At 41.5% G+C, this 26673-nt stretch overlaps 1 protein-coding gene across 1 annotated transcript; it reads left to right on the top strand.

The window, feature by feature from the left end:
• The first annotated feature begins 6453 nt into the window (after nucleotides 1–6453).
• On the top strand, nucleotides 6454–25973 carry LOC148089997 (NACHT, LRR and PYD domains-containing protein 3-like). The gene is made up of 15 exons (XM_087811292.1): nucleotides 6454–6512; nucleotides 7337–7415; nucleotides 7489–7656; nucleotides 7740–7853; nucleotides 8126–8198; nucleotides 8296–8515; nucleotides 8645–10400; nucleotides 10789–10962; nucleotides 11953–12126; nucleotides 18549–18725; nucleotides 20338–20514; nucleotides 23867–24040; nucleotides 24102–24275; nucleotides 24582–24628; nucleotides 25208–25973. The coding sequence occupies exons 1-15, from the start codon at nucleotides 6476–6478 to the stop codon at nucleotides 25747–25749; spliced, it is 4086 nt and encodes a 1361-aa protein (XP_087667418.1). The 5' UTR covers nucleotides 6454–6475; the 3' UTR covers nucleotides 25750–25973.
• The last annotated feature ends 700 nt before the right edge of the window (nucleotides 25974–26673 follow it).

The raw sequence follows: 26673 nt of genomic DNA, 5'->3' as shown, positions 1-26673 counted from the left end.
ATCGTCATGGGATCAGTCAATGTATTGGATTTTAGCCTGTTTCTCAAAACATGAGTGGCTTCGTCGTGTCACCAGACAAGGTTCTGACAAACCTTCTCTTCCACCTCGACTCACCAGCATCACCTGCATGGTCCCATCCCAGCTTCCATGAGCTTGACTGAGGTCCAGTAGTCGTGACTGTGCCTGTCTCAGGTTGTCCCAGGGTTGGAGTCAGGATCTGAGCCGTCCTTCCAGACTCTCCTGGATCAGGCTGCTCAGAGGGCGAGAGTGATAACAGTCGTGGGGAGAGAAGCGACTCTTTCTTTTTCTCAATCCAAACATTCGTTGTGACGACTGTCGGACCCAGAAAATTGTTTGTCAAAGTACTGGTCATTTTCTGATGTTTCACTGTGACCCATAGTACTTTGATTGTTTGATAGAAGATTTGATCTCCATAAAAGAAAAGTTATTCTAAAGAGTGTAATTAGATAGAAACTATGTAGATCTTAATCTTAATCACTATCTATTAGTTATCAAATGCTCAAGATTGTGTGAAAAGTCACAGAGTGGCAGGAGTGTGTTAGTAGAGCAGGAACAGATCTCAGAGTCCAACCTCAAGTAGTGAACAATCCCACAGATAGAGATCCTCCCTCTAGATCAGGGGTCGGGAACCTATGGCTCGCGAGCCAGGTGTGGCTCTTTTGATGATTGCATCTGGCTCGCAGATTTCGGCTTTTCAGATAAAACATAAAATATTATCACTTGTTTCAGGGGCGGGCAATACGTCGATCGCGATCGACCGAAGCTGTTGCGAGTAGATCGCGTGATTTAATAAAATATGATATAAGAAAATAGTAAAGAGAGCTCTGATTGGCTGCTGTGCATGTCAATCAAAGGGTTATTGCGCCGATTGGTTGACAATTTGATTGACATGCACAGCAGCCAATCAGAGCTCCCGCCTCTTCCACTGAACGCACGGAAAAGATCATATGAATCGAGAATAAAAAGAGCAAAACGTGCGACAGTCATTTTACGCAATTCAGAAAAACGATATAGAATTATAAGCTTGTTTTTTTAAAATAATATATCAAACAAAATAATGCGCGTTTGATGGCTTCAGGTTCTTCTCTAGAGTCACAGAAACATGACGTCACTTCAGGTTCTTCTCTAGAGTCACAGAAACATGACGTCACTTCAGGTTCTTCTCTAGAGTCACAGAAACATGACGTCACTTCAGGTTCTTCTCTAGAGTCACAGAAACATGACGTCACTTCAGGTTCTTCTCTAGAGTCACAGAAACATGACGTCACTTCAGGTTCTTCTCTAGAGTCACAGAAACATGACGTCACTTCAGGTTCTTCTCTAGAGTCACAGAAACATGACGTCACTTCAGGTTCTTCTCTAGAGTCACAGAAACATGACGTCACTTCAGGTTCTTCTCTAGAGTCACAGAAACATGACGTCACTTCAGGTTCTTCTCTAGAGTCACAGAAACATGACGTCACTTCAGGTTCTTCTCTAGAGTCACAGAAACATGACGTCACTTCAGGTTCTTCTCTAGAGTCACAGAAACATGACGTCACTTCAGGTTCTTCTCTAGAGTCACAGAAACATGACGTCACTTCAGGTTCTTCTCTAGAGTCACAGAAACATGACGTCACTTCAGGTTCTTCTCTAGAGTCACAGAAACATGACGTCACTTCAGGTTCTTCTCTAGAGTCACAGAAACATGACGTCACTTCAGGTTCTTCTCTAGAGTCACAGAAACATGACGTCACTTCAGGTTCTTCTCTAGAGTCACAGAAACATGACGTCACTTCAGGTTCTTCTCTAGAGTCACAGAAACATGACGTCACTTCAGGTTCTTCTCTAGAGTCACAGAAACATGACGTCACTTCAGGTTCTTCTCTAGAGTCACAGAAACATGACGTCACTTCAGGTTCTTCTCTAGAGTCACAGAAACATGACGTCACTTCAGGTTCTTCTCTAGAGTCACAGAAACATGACGTCACTTCAGGTTCTTCTCTAGAGTCACAGAAACATGACGTCACTTCAGGTTCTTCTCTAGAGTCACAGAAACATGACGTCACTTCAGGTTCTTCTCTAGAGTCACAGAAACATGACGTCAGGTCCATCAAAGTTAAGCTGCAGGTTTCAATGAAAGCAACAAATGCTGGTTTTCCTTTTGTGATCGAGTCCTTAAAACACACTTGTATTAATAAACCATCACATGATGACTATTTTAAATGACCTTTATCTCACGAATGTAATAAGAATACGCAGAAACACAAACACGTTAAACAGGTGCAGGTGAAACACATTCTAATGACGTCAGAGACGATCAGACAAAGCGATGATGATGTGAAGTTACTGGTTAACAGTTTTATTCTCGTTAAACTTCATCTGAAATTTAATTAATCCACTTGTGTGATTCATATCAGACATGTTTAAAATTAACAAATATAAACTGTTAGTTTGAATTCATGTTTTCATTTGTTTTTGTTTTTTCATGATCACAGAAATGGAGAAATTTTAGTCTTGAGCTTCATTTAAATATGATGGACATATTGAAATGGAGGCATGGAAAGGGATGAACCCGTCTGAATTTTTTGTTGATTTTGATGAACAAAGGAAAAGGGCTTGAATTCGTGTCAAGCACAGATTCTTACATCTGAATATTATTTATATGGCTCTCACTGAAATAAATTTCCAAATATTTTGCTTTCATGGCTCTCTGAGTCAAAAAGGTTCCCGACCCCTGATCTAGAGGTTCTAGTTTCATGTCCTGGACAAGAAAACACTCAGTGGAGCAGAACTTGCTCAGAACTATCAAAATGACCTTGAAAACCTAACAGATACTTAACTGAAACAATCCTAGATGTTAAAACAGCTGACACAGTCCCAGAGTAAACAAACAAGCCACAGAAAACAATCTCAGTCGGAGTTGAAACTTTACAACAAGGACTAACTTTAGCTCACAATTGAAACAAGTAACAATTACTCTTATCAGCCAAGACAAATACTTATAACAACTATAAAACCAACTAGATTTTAAAAACTAGTAGTTAAAAATTCTTCTACCATACAGTATAATTATTCCAACACAGAAAAAATATTTTTAAATATAAACTCATCAACTCTGTCCAACAATGAGCTGTTCAATAATGGAACTGGTTTTACTTTAATGTTTGAATTATTTTCATCTTTAACAGTTAGTTTAACCTTAGCTGCGTCATTATTACTTATCAGATGTGTAGTTCTTGTAGCCTAAAACACTTCCCTGTATCAGTCACTTATGCTCACTTCATTCATGTCAGGTACTGACCACTGCACAATTCTAAAAGCAACTATGTTCATGATGGCTTTGTTACTTTTCAATTTTTTATTATTTTTATTTCAGTTTCTTGTCTTGTCACTGATGTTGAGGAACAAAGGAAAACATAAGGATTTCCTTTTATATGTTTTATTATATCTGTTTTACAAGCTGAATCTTTTTATTCAGTTTTATTTACAATATCTTGCCATGTGACCTGGTTTGTGGCAAATAAAACAGTTTCAATATGTATTGTTCTTCCCTATTTGGGAATTTCTTACGCGAGGAGTTGTCCATAAATCCTCGACAGCCTCTACTTCAGCAGAAGACACATTGTTTTTTGTCTAATTCTCAGTAAATCTTTATTCCATTTTTCAACATTTAATTATTCCTGGTTTATGGAATTCCATCAATTCAACATCCTTCTCTAAATATGCACCATTGCTATTTTTTGATTCCCATTTTGGAGGTTACTTTCATTTTTTTTAAAAGCTTTTATCTTTTTACCTACCGTTACTTTTTATTGGTATAGGATTTTTCCAGCTATAATCTTAGCGTAATTATTATCTTTAAAGTAATTTATTGTATTCAGTTTGTATCAGTTTGGTCTCTTTAATAGGAATATTTATTTTCAATAACAATATTTTAAGGCCTAGTTTTCCTCCCGTCGGTCAGAGATGGTCGAGACGTGAGGTTGGTCGTGGCCTGCATGTGGCGCCGTAGAGTCTCACAAACATTTCAACAGCCAGAGCATGTCCAGCTTTGCCTTTTCTCGTACCTTTTTGATTCTTTTAGCTTTTCCCCATTTCTTCTCATTTTCATGAGTCAACATTCTGTGCTTATTTTGTTGCACTTTTCGATACAATAACAATCACCGTTTCTTATCCCAGCAGCCTTTGATCCAAGAAGGCTCTTAAGAGATGGAAACGTCCACAGACGCTTCTCAGCACAGCGGCTGTAAGTTAGGAAAGTAGAAGAAGAAAAATGCAACATTCCCAGACGCTGTAAGATTGATATGAAGTATATATAAAAGAAGAAAGTAACATTCACAGATGTTATACGTTTTATTTCAAGAGAATTTATTTCATCAACGCTCCGTCTGCGTTCTAGTCCAGGGCTTCACCCAAAGAAGGACAAGATCGTAGGTTTTTTCCTCCGCTCAGCAGGCTGCACCCAGAATTCCACTTTGAACAGAAGATTAATTTCAACTTCATAGATAATTATTAATTCAAGAATTTTTTAGCAACAATAAAATCAGGATATAATCACAAACAAAGTAAAACAAAACTAAACAAAACAAAAATGACGTCTTTAACTCAACCAAGTTGGAACTCAGGGAATCAAACCCTGGGGTTCTTTAGGATTTGATCAATTGAACAATCTCCAAGGCCTCCAACCTTTATATGGTCCTTTTTAAGATATTGATTGAAAATCAATACTCAGGGACTCCAACCCTTAAGGACTCAGGACCTCCTACCCTAGAGGACATTGATTACCTAATCAATAATCAAGGACTCTAACCCTTTAGGTCCTTATTAAAATCCTTTTTTTTTTTCCAGATTTGTCTGCTTTTTTATGATCGTGAAAGAAATCACTTATTGAACTAATCTTAACAATTTCTGATCGTGTTTGTTTCAAAGAAACAAGTTGTTTATGTTGACACCATCATGTCTCTACAACTTGGTTCATTGCATCAACAAGACCCTTATGTTTTAACTTTATACATTTTCAAATCAAAAGAAGCACATCTGACCTTTTTCCATATGCATATTTAACAACAACAACAAAGTTTAACAATCAACTTCAGCATTTCTGAACAATCAAACACACTTCGCTCTATATTTAGATTTAAATTGATCTTGGTCTCAGCCACGGAACCGGGTCTTTGGACTCAAAAGAAGTTATCAAATCTCTTTCCTGGCTAATGAGTTCTGCGCATTCGTTTGATCCAAGGAAGAGTAACATTTAGAATTAAAACAGTACATTTATTCAAAGTAAAGAATGATTACAAAACCATACAAACTTAAATACAACAGTTAACAAAGAATGCTAATTATTCAGAAATACCAGAAGTTCGAGCGCTCGGTCCAGTCTCTGTCCGACATCCTGGTTCACCCACCAGATCCTTCCAGAGGGTGGCTGGAAACCTCTTAGCATGTCCCTTCTTTTAAAGACCTCCAGACCCTCTCTGAACACGTGAAGTAAGTTGAGTAACCATTTTCAACCTCGGGGTGCAGAATGATTTTGCAAAATCTGACTCCATTATGAACAAAAAGATTGTATTCATGTCATTACCTGAACACTGACCTAAACAATGAATCTTCAGATTTCCTTCACACATGTTATCTCGAACCAGGTCTGTAGGCCATCAATTCTGGGTCATGGATGTCACATGACTGTATCCTCCTTACAACACAATATATCTTTCACAGTTTGGAACTTATTGTAACAATGACGCCTCTGTCAATTGTATAAGAAACGTATACAAAGGTTCACACAAAGTTGAGGCCCAGATGCTTAGAGCCTTCAACATTTGAAATACAAGACTATGTTTTAACTCTGAATAGAAGAAAACATTATCAATGTACAATTGAGTACATAAAATGAGGATATATAATTTAAGCCTTAAATGAATACATATATGTGGATCAATCTGAGGATATATCTTCACAGTGAAGAACTAAAGTTGTTCTTATATCAGTGAAGTTACTTCTTACACTAACAGTTTTGTTAATAAAAGTCAAGTGAAGACAGTGAAGAACTAAAGTTGTTCTTATATCAGTGAAGTTACTTCTTACACTAACAGTTTTGTTAATCAATCATGAATCATCAAGTGATAAAGTAGAACTTTGAACAGGTGTGGTCAGACAGTTGTTTAACTGAGTGTTTCTTATGTAAAGTAATATGTTACTCTGAAGGTTATTCATATAAACATTAATATATTCATGTAAATAACTCCTGCATTCCTTCTTCTAGATCAACATTGTGACTAAACTTATCGAACGTCTTGATTCTCGTGGCAAATGTTTCGTTGTTGAACGATGTCATAAAAGTGTGAGTCAACTACACACTATGTTGCACTGATGTCTCTGACAGACACACCTCCTCACTGACGGTTCATCAGTGTTTCCCTGAGTCTGGATCACAAGCAGCTCAGCTCACCTGGAAGTTTCACCGACAAACATGGACACAAGTCTTCAGAGCAGAGCGTTGCTCACAGGTCAGTGGCTTTTTTCATGCTGTCATGTTCCCCAGCCAGAGTGTGAATACATGAATCAAGAGTGAGTTGGCGAGGTGAATACATGAATCAGGCGTGAGGTGAATAATTGAATCAATAGTGAAGTGAATACATCATTCAAGAGTGATGTGATTAAATGAATCAAGAGTGAGGTGAATACATGAATCAAGAGTGAGGTGAATAAATGAATCATGAGTGAGGTGAATAAATGAATCAATACTGAGGTGAATAAATGAATCATGAGTGAGGTGAATAAATGAATCAATACTGAGGTGAATACATGAATCATGAGTGAGGTGAATAAATGAATCATAAGTGAGGTGAATAATTTAATCATAAGTGAGGTGAATAATTTAATCAAGACTAAGGTGAATAAATTAATCAAGACTGAAGTGAAAAAGAAAATAATTCTTCATGTGTTGATTGAATAAGTGAAAACATAAAAAGATAAAGTGGATCAAAGTCAGTGAAAGATCAAATTGCTCTCATATCAACATGTGCATCAATCATTAACCTGGTGACTGGATGAAGAATCGATGACTATAAACACAGGTGTGGCAGCAGCAGGTGAACTCTGATCCTGACTCTGTTGATAAAGTCTGAACTCTGTTCCGGCATCTTTTGATTGCAGCAATAAAAAGTGTTCAGAGACCAAGAGTCAAAGTTCATGTGAAGATCAGCAACAACTAGAGTGAACACATGAATGTGTGGTTGAGCAACAACATGTTGTTTGTACTGATGAGGTTTTATTATTGTGTCAACAACACAATGATGACGAGTGATGATGCTGTTGTGTTTGTGTGCAGGTGTGGACACAGAGGAGGAAGATCCTGCCTCTGAACCTCCTCTGGGTGAAGACCATGACAGCTGGACCAGAGCTCAGAGGTGAGAAGATCACGTCTCTGTCACACCTACAAATACTGGAATCTTCTTCTCACTGAAACGTGTGTGTGTTCAGCTCGAAGCTACGTACATCTGCTGGACCTGGACCAGGACAAAGACCAGGACAAAGACCAGGACAAAGACCAGGACAAAGACCAGGACCTGCTCCCAGCTGTGTGTCTCTGAAGAGTGACAGATCTATGGGAAGATTTATTGAATTCAAAGGTGAACAGAAGCGTCAGAGGTGAGAGACAACAGGAGCAACATGACATCTACTGGTCAGATGGTGAACGACAGAAGTGTTGATCAGAGTTGTGTCTCTTTCAGGATCTACCAGGAGAAACAAGAAGAGTCTGAACTCAACTTTGAGTCTCTGAAGAGTGAAGCATCAATGGACCTTATTCTTGATTTCAAAGGTGGACAAGAGCCTTCAGGAGACAGGTGAGGTTTTCTTCTCTCTTTTCTCCACTGATACCAACTGCTCATGAACTGTTAGTCAAAAGTGCTGCAAACACTTGTGAAAGAAAGTCAACATCCAAGAGAAGAAGCAAAAAACTGAAGCCATGAAAACTAAACCATGACTGAAGTAAAAAACGTGTGTTCCTTCTGGTGTTCCATCAATGTGAAGATTCCAACTGAGAGTCTGAGTCTTGCTCAGATCATTGGTGACCTTGTTGAAGTAGAACTTTTTGACTACCAGATGTTCTTCACAGAGAGGATCAGCAGGTCTCAGATGTTCTCCAGTGTGTCCAGCAGCATCTGACAGATGTGGAGTCCACGATTCAGGTACGTTCTTCAGCTTGAAGAAAGTTTTGCTCAACAGGTCCAGGTTAGACTTGGACTGAGACCTCCCTCTAGTCACATGTGTCTGTGTGTGTTTCAGCTGCTGGAGGAGAAGGTCGTGACCCTGGTGAAGGAGGAACTGAAGAGAGTGAAGAAGTTTCTCAGACCAGGTGAGCAGAAACACCTGGATGATGAGGAAGAGGAGGCGTTGAAGTGTGAAGAGGAGCAGATGAGGAGCAGCAGAGAAGCTTTCCTGACGATCATCCTGAACATCCTGAGGAGCATGAAGCAGGAGGAGCTTGCTGGTCTTCTGTGGGGAAGTAAGAGGATTTGAACCGTCAACCTGCTGAATATGACGTCTTGAAGTACATTTGTGATGGAAGTTCCTGCAGCTGATGAGAAGATTGATCTTCTAGAATCTTGAGCTTCATGTGACTTCTCTTCTTCAGGAAGTCGTGCTGGAAAGCTTCAAAGACGACTGAAGAGGAGCCTGAAGAAGAAGTTCCACAGTGTGTCTGAAGGAGTCGCTAAAGCAGGAAACTCTGCTCCTCTGAATCAGATCTACACGGAGCTCTACATCACTGAGGGGGGCACAGACCAGGTCAACCAGGAGCACGAGGTTCGACAGATCGAAGCAGCCACCAGGAACCAGACCAGACCAGAAACCACCATCAGGCAAGAAGACCTCTTTAAAGCCTCACCTGACAGAGAACGACCAATCAGGAGCCTGCTGACGAAGGGCGTGGCTGGCATTGGGAAGACCCTCCTGACACAGAAGGTCACTCTGGACTGGGCTGAAGACAAAGCCCACCAGAACTTCCACCTCATGTTTCCTTTCACCTTCAGAGAGCTGAACCTGCTGAAAGAGAAGAAGTTGAGTTTGATGGAACTTGTTCATCTTTTCTTTCCTGAAACCAAAGATCTCAGCAGTTTTGAAGGAGACCAGGTTCTGTTCATCTTTGACGGTCTTGACGAGTGTCGACTCCCTCTGGACTTCCTCAACAGTCAGGTCCTGATAGAAGCTACTGAGTCCACCTCAGTAGACGTCCTCCTGACAAACCTCATCAGAGGGAATCTTCTTCCCTCAGCTCGTCTCTGGATCACCACACGACCTGCAGCAGCCAATCAGATCCCTCCTGAGTGTGTGGACATGGTGACAGAGGTCAGAGGGTTCACTGACCTCCAGAAGGAGGAGTACTTCAGGAAGAGGTCCAGTGATGAGGAGCAGACCAGCACCATCATCTCTCACATCAAGACCTCCCGAAGCCTCCACATCATGTGTCACATCCCGATCTTCTGCTGGATCACTGCCACAGTTCTGGAGGACATGTTGAAGAGCGGAGAGACAGGACAGCTGCCCAACACCCTGACTGAGATGTTCATCTACTTCCTGGTGGTTCTGTCCAAAGTCAAGAAGCAGAAGTACCATGGAGCAGCATGGACAGACATAGTTTGGGATCCCGAGAGCATGAAGATGATGAAGTCTCTGGGAAAAATGGCTTTTGAGCACCTGAAGAAAGGAAACTTGATCTTCTACGAATCAGACCTGACAGAGTGTGACATCGACATCACAGCTGCTTCACTTTACTCAGGAGTGGTCACTCAGATCTTCAGAGAGGAGAGAGGACTGTACCAGGACCAGATGTTCTGCTTCATCCACCTGAGTCTTCAGGAGTTTCTGGCTGCTCTTCATGTTCACCAGATGTTCTTCAACTCTGAAGTCAACCTGCAGTCAAGAATCGACATAGAAAAGTTCTACCAGAAAGAAATCAATGATGCTTTAGAAAGTCCAAATGGACATCTGGACTTGTTCCTGCGCTTCCTTCTGGGTCTTTCTCTGCAGACCAGCCAGAGTCTCCTTCCAGGTTTGTTGAAACAAACAGGAAGAAGCTCTTGGACCAATCAGGACACAGCAAAGCTCATCAAGAAGAAGATCAGTGAGAATGTGTCTCCAGAGAGAATCATCAACCTGTTCCACTGTCTGAATGAAGTGAAGGACACTTCTCTGGTGGAGGAGGTCCAACAGCAGCTGAGATCAGGACGTCTCCTCACAGATCAACTGTCTCCTGCTCAGTGGTCCAGCCTGGCCTTCATCTTACTGTCCTCAGAGGAACATCTGAAAGTGTTTGACGTGAAGAAATACTCTACCTCACAGGATGTTCTTGAGAGGCTTCTGCCGGTGGTTCAAGCTTCAAATGAAGTTCTGTAAGTGGATCATTGAAACATCTCTGATATGAACCATGAATGTTTGATTTCCTTCTTCATTTCATTCAGGCTGAGAAACTCCAACTTCCTTTCTCTCTTCATGGTTTTTCTTTCACCTTGTTTTGTAAATCCATCATTTTCTAAAGTCACTTTTGAAACAACATCAACTTTTCATTTGAATCTCATGAGTAAACACTTGAACATGTTTCGTGGAAACAAATTTATTTATTTTATTTTATTTACAAAATACATGTAACAACCTTTTATTTTCATTTGTCATTGTTGTTTGTTTTGTGACTCTTTTTATTTTTCCTTATGTTATCTTGTGTTTGTTTCTCATATAAACACAAATCAATCCTCTTGTTGACGACACTCGTCTCTTTCACAGGCTGATCTCCTGTCGACTGTCAGAGAGAAGTTGTTCACTTCTGTCCTCAGTCCTCAGCTCTCCGTCCTCTAGTCTGACTCAACTGGACCTGAGTCACAACGACCTGAAGGATCCAGGAGTGGAGCTGCTGTCTGCTGGACTGAAGAGTCCACACTGTCACCTGGAGACTCTCAGGTCAGAACATCATGTCTTCAGCTTCAGAACATGTGAAAGTCAGAGGTGAGACTCCAGAGAGTCAAAGTTGAGTCTTCAGTGAGTTCTTCAATGAAGCAGATGATTCTAAGTGACCTCAGTCTTCAGCAGGTTCTACTTGAACTTGATTTGTTCTTCTGCTGGGTCGTGCTGTTCAGTATGTTGACACATATTTACTGATCTCAGATCCATTCAAACACATTTGAGAGACTCTTGTGATGTCATCACTTGTTCTGTTGCTAGATTTCAATGCAGGTAATGTTCATGGTGATGTGAGCATGTGTGATGAACACATCAGCAACTGAATGAAAGTCAAACATGTTCTTCTTCACAATATTCAACAGTGTCGTCTCACGTCCTGCTCATATCTTTCATTTCAACTCATCCCTGTGTCACCAACTCACTCCTTCTTTCTCTCTTCATGGTTTTTCTTTCACCTCGTTTTGTAAATCCATCATTTTTAAAGTCACTTTTGAAATAACATCAACTTTTCATTTGAATTTCACGAGCAAACACTTGAACATGTGTCGTGAACACAAACACACAAACACACAAACACACAAACAGTGAACGAACAACTGTATGTTTCTCCCTCAGGCACAGACAGGGTTTATTTTAGGCTTGACCCCGAAATCCAGCGTGAAAACTAGACATAAATGAAGAAAATGAAAAGTTAACACAGTGTTAATAGAAGAAATTTGTTGTTTTGTGGAAAAAAAAAAAATTTTACTCTGGAAAAGAATTAGACACAACAATTGAGAGAAAACACACAAAAACACTGAGATAAGTAAGTGAATAGAAAAAGAATCAATGATGTGTTATTATGATCAATATACATGTAACAACCTTTTATTTTCATTTGTCATTGTTGTTTGTTTTGTGACTCTTTATTTTTCCTTATGTTATCTTGTGTTTGTTTCTCATATAAACACAAATCAATCCTCTTGTTGACGACACTCGTCTCTTTCACAGGCTGATCTACTGTCGACTGACAGAGAGAAGTTGTTCACTTCTGTCCTCAGTCCTCAGCTCTCCGTCCTCTAGTCTGACTCAACTGGACCTGAGTAGAAACGACCTGAAGGATCCAGGAGTGGAGCTGCTGTCTGCTGGACTGAAGAGTCCACACTGTCACCTGGAGACTCTCAGGTCAGAACATCATGTCTACAGCTTCAGAACATGAAGCTGCTCGTGGACAAGTCTTTTATTTGTAAGATTCTGCACATAAATCAAATACTGTTTGAGGATGGATCGCTCACACACTCGTTGCTCTCGCTCTAGAAACACCACACAATAAGTTAAACGCTAAACAATTAAACAAACATATACAATAGAACGGCTACTAAACAAATAATATAAAATATGACAATTGAAAGAAAAAGGTGTTTATAACATATTTTTTATACACTAATGCTCACAGAGCATCTCCTCCTTCTACCTCATTGCAGTCCTCGAGGCCATAGACATATATACATGGACGCCGCATCGACTGCTGCCGCCCACTAGAGGGGTGTGTATACAGGGCGGCCATCTTGGTACAGTGTTACTCGCTCCTACAGTGCATTAGGTCTATAGAGGAATGATGTGTGTTTACACTATCACTAACCGCTCATTTGTCAAGATATTTTCACAGGGTTTGTTTGCTTGATAGACAGACGTTCAGATCGTTATTCCTTGAAGTTCTATTGCATTTGAGTATATTCCTCTTATTGCATAAGTTCTTATTTGTCAACAACTTTGTGGTGGCTTGTTTTTCAGAACTTTAATTTCAAATGGCAGCTTCTATGTCCAGGAACTATCAAAGGTCGAGCCATAGTTGCTAAATTATCAGAAGGAATATTTTCAATTATTATTATTATTATCCAAGCACCCTGTATCATAGCTTCATGTATGATGATTGTTTGAACAGACCAAACCGTTTGAAAATCGCTTCAGAATTCAGCGAATAATTGTATTTTAAGATTGAGAAGTACCTCCTTCCCTGCAGTTGTTAATGCTGCCTCTGATGACACTGAACCAAGATGGCGGCACTTTATACACATCCGTCTATAGTCGATGCGGCGTCTATGTATCTATGTCTATGTCGAGGCAATGAGGATATCCCACAATTCAGTGCTACAGTTCAAAGGGCAGGACTAACCAAAAAATAATAGTAACAGTAGGTGGCACTGTTACCCCATTTTAGTGAATTTAATGCACAGTCCTTCACTATGTTACATACACCCCCCTTAAATTCTGCTCAAACTGGGTAACAGTTACAACATTACAATATGTAAAAACATTTGAAGGGCGGACCATGAACAGTAAATTCCATCCTCAAAAGTATCATCTCCAGCTACAGCATCCGTTGAGCACAGTGGTTCTTCAGAGGAGACACTACTCAGACGGTCACAATCATCTGTGTCACTCTTCTCTCCAGCCGCCTCAACCTGTCTGAGCCAATCATTGTTTCTGGATTGATCATCATTTACCACGTCTACTAGCTGGGTTGCATCATGTTCCAAATCACAGTCAATGGGGTCAGCAGGGTCGATGTCAGGGTCATTGTCAGTGGACAAAAAGTCCACCGGGAGCAGCACGTTTAAGTGAACCACTTTTTGTCTGAGTTACAGGGTGTCTGATGGAGTAGACATGAATCTCATGAGGTCACAGAGGTCACCTCATAAACAGTAGACTCCCACTTGTCAGCAAGCTTCTTTTTCCCCCTCTCACCGCGGTTAGCAAGCAGAACCTGATCACCAACAGCAAGATTGTCAGATTTCTCAGCAGACCAAAAACCAATTCCAAAGGTGCAGATGTTTCAATGCATTCAAGGGGGACACGAAATGCAAGTTCTGGAGTTTTAGCAACAACACAGCCAAAACAGCCCTTTACTGATGCCTGGCAAGTGAGACAGTTCGTGCCTGACCCTGATGACCTGCTGAGTCATGTAAACCACGCAACACCTGACCTTTTAATGAATTTGGGACGATTAACTGGAAGATTTTTTGTGTTTTTTTTTTTTAGAATCCCTTATTAGTCCCGCGAGGGGAAATGGGAAATTCAACCATTCACACATACTGATGGGAGTAGGCTGCACACTTGCGCCAAGTTCACCATCAGGAGCAATCAGGGTGAAGTGTCTTGCTCAGGGACACAACGACACAAGCTTGTCTGGAGCTGGGATTGAACCTGCAACCTTTTGGACTGCAGGCAACCACTCTACCATCTGAGCTATGTCGCCCCTTTGAGTGTTGAGTTGCCTGTCTTTAGTTTGTCTGTACAACAAGCCATGTTTAATGACAAGTTTCGGCCAATGTCTGAGCAACTTCATCAAACCCCTGGTTCACTTCCCCGTTCACACCTGTTTGGGCGATTATGACGTTTGACATAATGAAACGCCATGTTTAGAATGTTGTCCTGTTCTTGCAGTCTGGCTATTTCTCTTTTAGTTAATGAGTCCACCCTCATTCAAAGACTGCTCAATGACCCTTTGACAGTTCGTACTACACTTGAATGCACCATACACTTTTTTATCTTTAAGGCCACACATCTTCTCCAACAATGAGACGTAGGTCTCTGTAACAAGTCGATGAACAATGCAAGACTGAACAAATGGTTCTCAAGGGCACCAGCGACCACATTCTTGTTGCCAGGTACATAGTTCAGATCAAAACTATAAGCTTCCAACTTGGACACCCATCTTTGTTCACATGCGTCCAACCGGGGCTTAGTCACAATGTAGGTTAGGGGATTGTTATCCATCCAAACCGTGAAATGTCTCCCTTTAAGCCAGTGACTGAACTTATCACAAACCGCCCATTTCAGCGCCAGAAACTGTAGCTGATGAACATGGTAATTCAGCTGTGAACGTGAGAGGGTTTTACTGGCAAAAGCCACTAGTTGTGCCCCTGGTGGCAACTGTGAGAGGACAGCCCCTAACCCATCAAAAGAAGCATCTACAGCAGGAACAAGGGCTCTGTGAGATCAGGGTGAGCCAGAGTGACACTGTGGACTAAGTCATGTTTAAGTGTTTGGAATGTAGCCTTACACTCAGCAGAATAATCAACAGGGGTGAGTCTGATGTAACCGTTTCAATTCAGGTTTGCATTTTCTGCCTCTGCTGTTACAGGAGACAGGATCAGAAACAAGATCAAAAAGTGTTTTGGCTTCAGCTGAACATCCCTCTATGAAATGGTGATAATACAGGACCATGCTAAGAAATGATCTCATCTTCTTTGCAGGAGTGATTCCATCAGCGTCAAACAGATCAGATTCTTCCACATCAACAAATGCCTGTATTATATCAGCGTCCGTCTTTAACACCATTTGTACAAATAATGTGTCCTAAGAACCTTACAGATCTGCAAAGAAAGTTACATTTCCTAGGTGACAGCTTTAGGTTGTTAGCAGCAAGACGCGAAAAAACCATCTCTAACCGCTCAATTGCAACCTCCTCCGATGGAGCAAAAACCAGCAGGTCGTCCAGATAACACAAACAACTGGTAAAGTTCTTATCACCAAATATGGACATCATCATCCGTATAAATGTTGCGGGGCTGTTGGTAAGACCCTGGGCATTCTATTATATTTGTGCAGACCAAATGGGAAGGAGAACACTTTAAATTTCTTATCCTCTTTGTGGAATCTGACATTATAAAACCCTGATGTGAGGTCCATAGTGGAGAAAAATGTGTTACCACCAAGCGCAGCAAGGGCGTCTGTCTGGTGGGGCAGGGGGTCCGCATCTTTCACTGTTCTGACATTCAACCATCTGAAATCATTGCAAATGCGTAGGTCACCATTAGGTTTAACAACAAGCACAAGAGGAGAAGAAAACTCACTCTGAGATTCACGAATAATCCCCTGTTCCTCCATCTTATTTAGAGCGATCCTCAGTTTCTCATATTGACTAGAGGGGTCACGGAGGTACTGCAGTCTGAGAGGCTTGTCGTCCACCAAACGGATTCTATGAACATATTCATTTGCCTCAACACAATCCATTTTGAGTTTTGAGAAAGTACACTCATAACTTTGGATGAGACATAATAACTTGTTTTTCCATTCAAGAGACACTTCACAGGAAGTGAGATCTAAGTCCTCCAGATCCATGTCCTTCAACGTGTGGATGATCATCTCCTCAGACAGCAGTGGATGTTCTGTGTCAACATCACATTAGAATAAACTGGTTCTGGTTGAGGCAAGTCTTGGACTGAGGGGCGAGTGACACATCTGCAACCATAGCATCTCGTTTTATAGTGAGTAGCTTCTCAGTGGGATTCAATATCTTCACAGGAGCCCAGGCATCCCCCCACAAGGTAGTGACAACTCTTCCTACCAGGATTTGTGCAGGTCTCACTTTGGACTGTGTTGCTCGATCACAACTGTTTTCCCCACAGTGACTGAGCAGACGATGACACTTTAGCCCACACTAGATGTTCAGACCCTGGTTGCAGTGTGACACGACTCTTTGTCGTCCCAATCCTGCATTGCAGGTCGTCCTCTTTCCACTCGTCTGAATGTGACAAAAGAGAAAGTAACTGCATCATCACATGTTGATGTTAATGATGGAACTATTGAACCCTTCATCTTTGAAATAAGCCATTTGATGATGTTGCAGCCCAATATCATGTCATCTTCCTGGCCTGGTACAACAAGGACAGGGAGCATCACTCTGTAGCCATAAACAGTAGCAACAACATTGTCTATTAGTGTTGGTTTGACTAAATGACCCCCACAACCAACAATGACAACGTCTTTAGCTGATTTCTTTTCAGCACTTGAAAGTGATCAGGAAAGCCTGATATCTGTGGCTTCATTTACAGTGCACACCATTGAACCACTGTCCACCAAAGCTTTCACCACACATCCATTTTTAGTACCGACTTCAGTGTAGAACAGACTGTCAGTATTAGAAATCTTCTGTAGGCTTTGCATTATAACTGTTTTTGAGGTAAAGACCTTGTTCACATGAGACTGATATACTATCTCTAAATCAATATCTACATCTAAGGTGGGAGGTAGGCTCAACCCGTCTGCAGTTTCCTCCCTTGTGTGCAGACTGATTAGTTTCCCTGATGTGTGAAGGCAGGTGGCACAAGAACTTGAGGTCACTTACGTCTTGTGTGTTCTGGAGAGTGACAAAAGAAGCAGAGAAGGTTTTCTCGGCAGTGAGAATATGAACCATCAGCACATACAGAACATGGCACAGCGTCAAGTCCCTCGGTGTTGTCTGTTGTAGTTGTTACGTGTCCTTCTGTTATATTGGTTCTGACTCTGGTTCTGCAGCATCTTTTCCAACAACCCCAGCAACCTCTCCATTGTAGAAGAGTCTTGATCAACTGGCTGCTGTCTCTCAGGTGGTTCAGAGGCTGCTGTAGGTTAACTTCAACTCTATCCATGTTCACCTCTTCACTATGTCTGGCTGGTGTCTTCAAACTAGTCTATGAAATCATCCAACTCGTCCTGCACTTCACGGCTGACCATTTATCCAAAGTATGGACCGGAATGTGAGCCAGATCTGGGTGATCAAACATCTGCCTTGTTCCCACAAGCAACCTGTGGCGACTGCAGCAGCTTTCTTGAGGCGGAGCCAGTAGTCCTACGGGTCTTCATCACATCTGGGAGAGTTGAATAAAAGTCTGACAAAGGCACCGATGAATAGCGTTCAGAAGAATGTTTCCTCAAGAGACCATACACATGTGAGGACGGCGTGCAACATCTATCTCTCCATTTCTATCCCAAACTTCACTCTTTAGCTCGAGCCCTTAAATGTGTGAGAATTACTTCGACCCGACTCTCCAGTTGAACATCACGTTTCTTGAAATAATCTTCCATCAACTCGAGCCATTCTTCCAACTCAACTTTGTCTGAACATCCCCACGGAAAACAAGAGGAGCCTTGAGTTCTCTTGGTGTTTCGTGTCTAACATGAGAGAATCTAGAAATGTCCGTTGGGAAGTGACTTGAACCATCATGGGCTCCTGAGCTGTTGTGTGGGGCTGATGGAGGGGCTGTCGTCCTTGGATGGGATACCATAGTCTCAGCTCACTGTCCTCCATATGTTGAACTACATCAGTCATTTGGTCAGTCATGTTGGCATTAGCTGAAGGTTGATAGTAGTCCATGTATAGTGGAAGTAGTCGACTCCTTGATTGTCAAACACACACACATTGTTTGAGCTTGTATTACCTGCAACACCTTCACACTCACACCTGACACGGTTATGAATAATAACTTTGTAAACCTGTTCAAATTGAATTGAATGTTAAAAAACAAATAGAATAAATTGACTGAAGTGAATCTTCACGATTGAATCAGTGTCTTGATTAAATTGATGATATTTTTACTCTGGAAAAGAATTAAACACAACAATTGAGAGAAAACAAACAAAAACACTGAGATAAGTAAGTGAATAGAAAAAGAATCAATGATGTGTTATTATGATCAATATACATGTAACAACCTTTTATTTTCATTTGTCATTGTTGTTTGTTTTGTGACTCTTTTTATTTTTCCTTATGTTATCTTGTGTTTGTTTCTCATATAAACACAAATCAATCTTCTTGTTGACGACACTCGTCTCTTTCACAGGCTGAGAGACTGTTTCCTGACAGAGAGAAGTTGTTCACTTCTGTCCTCAGTCCTCAGCTCTCCGTCCTCTAGTCTGACTCAACTGGACCTGAGTCACAACTGGAACCTGCAGGATCCAGGAGTGGAGCTGCTGTCTGCTGGACTGAAGAGTCCACACTGTCACCTGGAGACTCTCAGGTCAGAACATCATGTCTTCAGCTTCAGAACATGTGAAAGTCAGAGGTGAGACTCCAGAGAGTCAAAGTTGAGTCTTCAGTGAGTTCTTCAATGAAGCAGATGATTCTAAGTGACCTCAGTCTTCAGCAGGTTCTACTTGAACTTGATTTGTTCTTCTGCTGGGTCGTGCTGTTCAGTATGTTGACACATATTTACTGATCTCAGATCCATTCAAAGACATTTGAGAGACTCTTGTGATGTCATCACTTGTTCTGTTGCTAGATTTCAATGCAGGGTAATGTTCATGGTGATGTGAGCATGTGTGATGAACACATCAGCAACTGAATGAAAAGTCAAACATGTTCTTCTTCACAATATTCAACAGTGTCGTCTCACTGTAGAAGAAACTAACATTCAAACAAAACAACACCTTGTTTGCTGCAAAGAGAGAAAAGTCTTGTTTAATGTTTCTTCAAGTCCTTGAGTTTATGCAAATTAATGTCTCTTGAGTTTCTTCTTAGACTTTTGAACTCTTGTGAGATAAACAGACAGGAAGTGGACTTTCAAAATAAAACTAACAACGTTTCACAAGAAAATAAATAACATGAACTTAAATCCACTGCAAACTTCACAACATGGAAGATTGTTTGAAATATCATGAAAGTAAGAACGTCATTTATATTTATAGGTGACAGTAAATCCTGGTTTGACCCTCCTAGGCCTCCATATTCAAACCTGGAACTACAGAGAAAACATTTGAAAGCTGGAGATTTAAAGGAACGACACATGTTTGAACAATGATGGAGGAAAACTTTGAAGACTTTGATAAATGTGAAAAAATATCATTAGAAAATAAGAAAATGTCAAAACATCTTCAATTGAAACATGTTTATGAATCATGAATAAAAAGTGTCACCAGATGGAAACAAACTGATCCATATATTGATTGATGTCCAGAAACAACTTCAAAAATAGTCTCCAAACTTGAGAAATGTTTCAAAAGTTGAAACTAATTCAGTTCATGTGAAGCAAACATGGAGAAGAAATGAAGGTGAATGTGACGGAGGATGATTGACACTCCATCTGTGTCACAACATAGATCCACTGGATCCAAAGATGGAGAGAATTCACCTTGAATTTTCTAACTGTAAACATTCAAATGAAGACAACAATGTTGAGAGAGTGCAGGAGTGTGAGTGACAAACACACACACATTGTTTGAGCTTGTATTACCTGCAACACCTTCACACTCACACCTGACACGGTTATGAATAATAACTTTGTAAACCTGTTCATATTGAATTGAATGTTAAAAAACAAATAGAATAAATTGACTGAAGTGAATCTTCACGATTGAATCAGTGTCTTGATTACATTGAAGATATTTTTACTCTGGAAAAGAATTAAACACAACAATTGAGAGAAAACACACAAAAACACTGAGATAAGTAAGTGAATAGAAAAAGAATCAATGATGTGTTATTATGATCAATATACATGTAACAACCTTTTATTTTCATTTGTCATTGTTGTTTGTTTTGTGACTCTTTATTTTTCCTTATGTTATCTTGTGTTTGTTTCTCATATAAACACAAATCAATCCTCTTGTTGACGACACTCGTCTCTTTCACAGGCTGATCTCCTGTTTCCTGTCAGAGAGAAGTTGTTCACTTCTGTCCTCAGTCCTCAGCTCTCCGTCCTCTAGTCTGACTCAACTGGACCTGAGTTTCAACATCGACCTGCAGGATCCAGGAGTGGAGCTGCTGTCTGCTGGACTGAAGAGTCCACACTGTCACCTGGAGACTCTCAGGTCAGAACATCATTTCAAACAAACACAAGTCACACAACAAAAGTCACACAACAAAAGTCATACAACAAAAGTCACACAACAAAAGTCATACAACAAAAGTCACACAACAAAAGTCATACAACAAAAGTCACACAACAAAAGTCACACAACAAAAGTCATACAACAAAAGTCACACAACAAAAGTCATACAACAAAAGTCACACAACAAAAGTCACACAACAAAAGTCATACAACAAAAGTCACACAACAAAAGTCACACAACAAAAGTCATACAACAAAAGTCACACAACAAAAGTCATACAACAAAAGTCACACAACAAAAGTCATACAACAAAAGTCACACAACAAAAGTCACACAACAAAAGTCATACAACAAAAGTCACACAACAAAAGTCATACAACAAAAGTCACACAACAAAAGTCACACAACAAAAGTCATACAACAAAAGTCACACAACAAAAGTCACACAACAAAAGTCATACAACAAAAGTCACACAACAAAAGTCATACAACAAAAGTCACACAACAAAAGTCACACAACACAAGTTACATAACACGACTGAAACAACACGACTCACACAAGACAACTCACACAAGTCCAATGACACAAGTCACACAACTAACACAAGTCCCACTGCAAAACTCACACAACAAAAGTCATACAACAAAAGTCACACAACAAAAGGGTCACAGAACACAGGTCAAACAAAATGAGTCACACAAGTCACACAACACGACCCACACAACACTAATCAAACAACACGAGTCACACAACACTAGTCACACGACACAAGTCACACGACACAAGTTACACAACACAAGTCACACAAGACAAATCACACAAGTCACGCTACACAAGTCACACAACACAAGTCACACAACACAAGTCACACGACACAAGTTACACAACACAAGTCACACAACACAAGTCATACTACACAAGTCACACAACACAAGTCACATGACACGAGTCACACAACACAACTCAGACAACACAACACAACTCACACTACATGAGTCACACAACACAAGTCACACTGCACAAGTCACACAACACAAGTCACACAACACAACTCACATGACACAAGTCACAAATCACACAACACAACTCAGACAACACAAGTCACACAACGCAAGTTACATAACACAACTAAAAAAACACGACTCATACAACACAACTCACACAACACAAGTCACACAACACAAGTCACACGACATAAGTCACACAACACAACTCACACAACACAAGTCACACCACAAGTAACATGACATGAGTCACCCGAAATGAGTCACACGACACAAATCCCACAGGTCACACAGCACAAGTCACACAACACAAGTCACACAACACAAGTCACACCACAAAAGTCACACAACAAAAGTCACACCACAAAAGACACACAACAAAAGTCACACAACAAAAGTCACACGACATGACTCACACAACACAAGTCACACAACACAACTAACACAACACAAGTCACACAACACAAGTCACAGAACACAACTAACACAACAAGAGTCACAGAACACAAGTCACAGAACACAAGTCACACAACTCGACTCACACAACACAACTCAAACAACACAAGTCACACAACTTAAGTTGCACAACACGAGTCACACAACACAAGTCACACGACACAAGTCACACGACACGAATCACAACACAAGTCACACAACACAAGTCACACGACTCACACAACACGAGTCAAACCACACAAGTCACACAACACAAGTCACACGACACAACTCACACGACACAAGACACAACACACAAGTTACACAACACGAGTCACACAACATGACTCACATAACACAACTAACACAACACAAGTCACACAACACAACTAACACAACACAACACAAGTCAAACAACATGAGTCACACAACGAGTCAAAGTCGAGCTACACAACACCAGTGTGAGTGGAGTTACACAACACCAGTGTGAGTGGAGTTACACAACACCAGTTTGAGTGGAGTTACACAACACTAGTGTGAGTGGAGTTACACAACACCAGTGTGAGTGGAGTTACACAACACCAGTGTGAGTGGAGTTACACAACACCAGTGTGAGTGGAGTTACACAACACCAGTGTGAGTGGAGTAACACAACACTAGTGTGAGTGGAGTTACACAACACCAGTGTGAGTGGAGTTACACAACACCAGTGTGAGTGGAGTTACACAACACCAGTGTGAGTGGAGTTACACAACACCAGTTTGAGTGGAGTTACACAACACTAGTGTGAGTGGAGTTACACAACACCAGTGTGAGTGGAGTTACACAACACCAGTGTGAGTGGAGTTACACAACACCAGTGTGAGTGGAGTTACACAACACCAGTGTGAGTGGAGTAACACAACACTAGTGTGAGTGGAGTTACACAACACCAGTGTGAGTGGAGTTACACAACACCAGTGTGAGTGGAGTTACACAACACCAGTGTGAGTGGAGTTACACAACACCAGTGTGAGTGGAGTTACACAACACCAGTGTGAGTGGAGTTATACAACAGTGTGAGTGGAGTTACACAACACCAGTGTGAGTGGAGTTACACAACACCAGTGTGAGTGGAGTTATACAACAGTGTGAGTGGAGTTACACAACACCAGTGTGAGTGGAGTTATACAACAGTGTGAGTGGAGTTACACAACACCAGTGTGAGTGGAGTTACACAACAGTGTGAGTGGAGTTACACAACACCAGTGTGAGTGGAGTTACACAACAACAGTGTGAGTGGAGTTACACAACACTAGTGTGAGTGGAGTTACACAACACCAGTGTGAGTGGAGTTACACAACAGTGTGAGTGGAGTTACACAACAGTGTGAGTGGAGTTACACAACACCAGTGTGAGTGGAGTTACACAACAGTGTGAGTGGAGTAACATAACACCAGTGTGAGTGGAGTTACACAACACCAGTGTGAGTGGAGTTACACAACAGTGTGAGTGGAGTTACACAACACCAGTGTGAGTGGAGTTACACAACAGTGTGAGTGGAGTTACACAACACCAGTGTGAGTGGAGTTACACAACAGTGTGAGTGGAGTTACACAACAGTGTGAGTGGAGTTACACAACACTAACACTGACATTAAACACAAACACACATCAATCCTCTCACAACAGTGAGTCATGTGATCATTTATACATCAAGTGTTGAACTGATGAAAACTTCATTATTTCATGTGTTGATCAAGTTGATCTTGATTGAAATCAAAGTCTTCAAATGTTCACACAATCATGTGATGATCTTATGAACGTCAAGAGTTCAGTGTTTCCTCCAATCAAGGCTTTCAAGGCAAAATAGAGAAAAAGTCTCTTGTTGACGTTTCCGTCTCTTTCACAGGCTGATCTACTGTCGACTGTCAGAGAGAAGTTGTTCACTTCTGTCCTCAGTCCTCAGCTCTCCGTCCTCTAGTCTGACTCAACTGGACCTGAGTAGAAACGACCTGCAGGATCCAGGAGTGGAGCTGCTGTCTGCTGGACTGAAGAGTCCACACTGTCACCTGGAGACTCTCAGGTCAGAACATCATGTCTTCAGTTCTTCTGATTTTAATGAAACTGTTTCTCCTTCATTACAGTCTGTCATGGTGTAAGATCTCAGCAGGAGGTTGTTCTTCTCTGGTCTCAGCTCTGACATCTAACCCGTCCCATCTGAGAGAGCTGGACCTGAGCTTCAATCATCCAGGAGGACCAGGACTGGAGCTGCTGTCTGCTGGACTGGAGAGTCCAGACTGGAGGCTGGAGACTCTCAGGTATGGACGGAGCAGCAGAACTCACTGACTGAGCTCCAAAGATCTTCTGAACATGTGATCAGAAGCAGAGAGATGTGAGTGTGTGACGCTGCTCAGACTCTTCATCTGAACTGAGCACATGAATCCAACTCTCAGAGCTTCTCCATGTTCTCCTGCTGGACACCAGTGGAAGAACAAGGAGACAGTGGAGACTGAGCGAGTGTTTCTAGATCCATCTTTGTTGTGGTCCACACAGTCATGAAAGAACGTCCACTTAGCAGCATCTGAAGTCAATGAACCTGATCTTCTCAATGTTTCTTCCTCCAGGCTGGATCACTGTGGACCACAGAGGTTAACATCTGGATGGAAGATGTGTAAGTTTGATTTGATGAGAACTCCTTGACTCTGTCAGCTTCTAGTGGAGCAGTTGTGCTGTTAAGATGTTGTTACACTTGAATCTGCTGATGGAGCTTCATCAAGTCCAGGTCACTGTCCACAACTCTGGTCAACATGGTGTCCAGCAGCAGCTGGTGAGGAGCCTCTGTGCAGATCATCTCACACTCATTCATTCACTCTTTTCACTCTTGGACTTGAGAGTGGAGTGAGAAGATCTCAGTGCAGCATCTCACCAGGATGATGGTGGAGATGAACACAGAGATGTTTCAAGAACATGAAGAAACATCATGTTAGCTACATGCTAGTTTAGCTGCTGACTTGATATGGACACACTGGTGTCAATCAAATGTGACAAGATGATTCTGGGATGTTCCTCCTGGTTCTTCTCTGGAGGTGGTCCCAGTCTCAAAAGACTGTTGACTCCACTTTGATGATGATCTCCACTAGATGTCAACAAACAGAGCAGCCCTCCCTGGCTTGCTGGGACACTGAGTCCATGATTGTGTTAAAGAGAAAGTTCTTCCACCATCATCACCTCTCGTGTCTTCTTCTCTCAGACTTCCGTCCACTCTCACTGGACCCGGACACAGCACACCGGCGCCTCCTACTGTCCAACGACAACAGGACGGTGGAACTTGTGCCGCAGGATCAGGATTATCTGGACCATCCCGACAGATTCCACCGGTGTCTTCAGGTGATGAGCAGAGAAGCTGTGACTGGACCATGTTACTGGGAGCTGGAGATGAGAGGAGGAGCTTCTATCGCACTGACTCTCAGAAGAGACGGAGGGAAAGAAGACGAGTCTGAGTTTGGACAGAACCGTTATTCCTGGAGTCTGAGCTGCTCTGATGATGAAGGATATAAATTCTGTCACGATAACAACGAAACTGTCATCAAGAGTCAAGAAGTTTCTCACAGAGTAGAAATGATGATGAACTTTCCTGAACCTGGATATTTATCCTTCTTCAGTGTCTCCTCTGATGGACAGAAACACCTCCACAGCTTCTTCACCTCCACTGAACCTTTGTACCTGGGATTTGGACTCACAGAGGTTCCTGGTTCTGGTTCCTCAGTGTGTGTGTGTGACCTGAGTGTGTGAGTGTGTTCCTCCAACACACTTGTGTAGCTGCTGTCAATCATCATTAAAGTGCTGACAGTGATGATGGAAGAAATCTGCTCCTGAAACAAACGTGTTGATCTGAATGTTGTTGAAGAAACTCTTTCATCACTTGTTGAGTCGACTGAAGACTTGAAGTTCAGTGGAGCACGAGTCACTCATGATGTTCATCATGTTTAATAAAACATTTGCTTTAAAACTTTCAAGAGACTCAAGGTCACTTCACAATAAAAGGTTAGAAAGAAGGTCAGATGGGTAGATGTGAGGTCAGACAGGTGTGTGTCAGGTGTTATATAGACAGGTGTGTGTCAGGTGTTATATAGACAGGTGTGTGTCAGGTGTTATATAGACAGGTGTGTGTCAGTTGTTATATAGACAGGTGTGTGTCAGTTGTTATATAGACAGGTGTGTGTCAGGTGTTATATAGACAGGTGTGTGTCAGTTGTTATATAGACAGGCGTGTGTCAGGTGTTATATAGACAGGTGTGTGTCAGGTGTTATATAGACAGGTGTGTGTCAGGTGTTATATAGACAGGTGTGTGTCAGGTGTTATATAGACAGGCGTGTGTCAGGTGTTATATAGACAGGCGTGTGTCAGGTGTTATATAGACAGGTGTGTGTCAGGTCTTATATAGACAGGTGTGTGTCAGGTGTTATATAGACAGGTGTGTGTCAGGTGTTATATAGACAGGTGTGTGTCAGGTGTTATATAGACAGGTGTGTGTCAGGTCTTATATAGACAGGTGTGTGTCAGGTGTTATATAGACAGGTGTGTGTCAGGTCTTATATAGACAGGTGTGTGTCAGGTGTTATATAGACAGGTGTGTCTCAGGTGTTATATAGACAGGTGTGTGTCAGGTGTTATATAGACAGGTTTTGTTTGTGTTTTCCTTCCATCCAGTCCAA

The sequence above is a fragment of the Callionymus lyra genome, chromosome 1, assembly GCF_982586985.1.
Source record: "Callionymus lyra chromosome 1, fCalLyr1.hap1.1, whole genome shotgun sequence".
Classification (NCBI taxonomy): domain Eukaryota; kingdom Metazoa; phylum Chordata; class Actinopteri; order Syngnathiformes; family Callionymidae; genus Callionymus; species Callionymus lyra.
The sequence above is the reverse complement of the archived record's forward strand: the minus strand, read 5'-3'. Positions and strand labels throughout refer to the sequence as shown.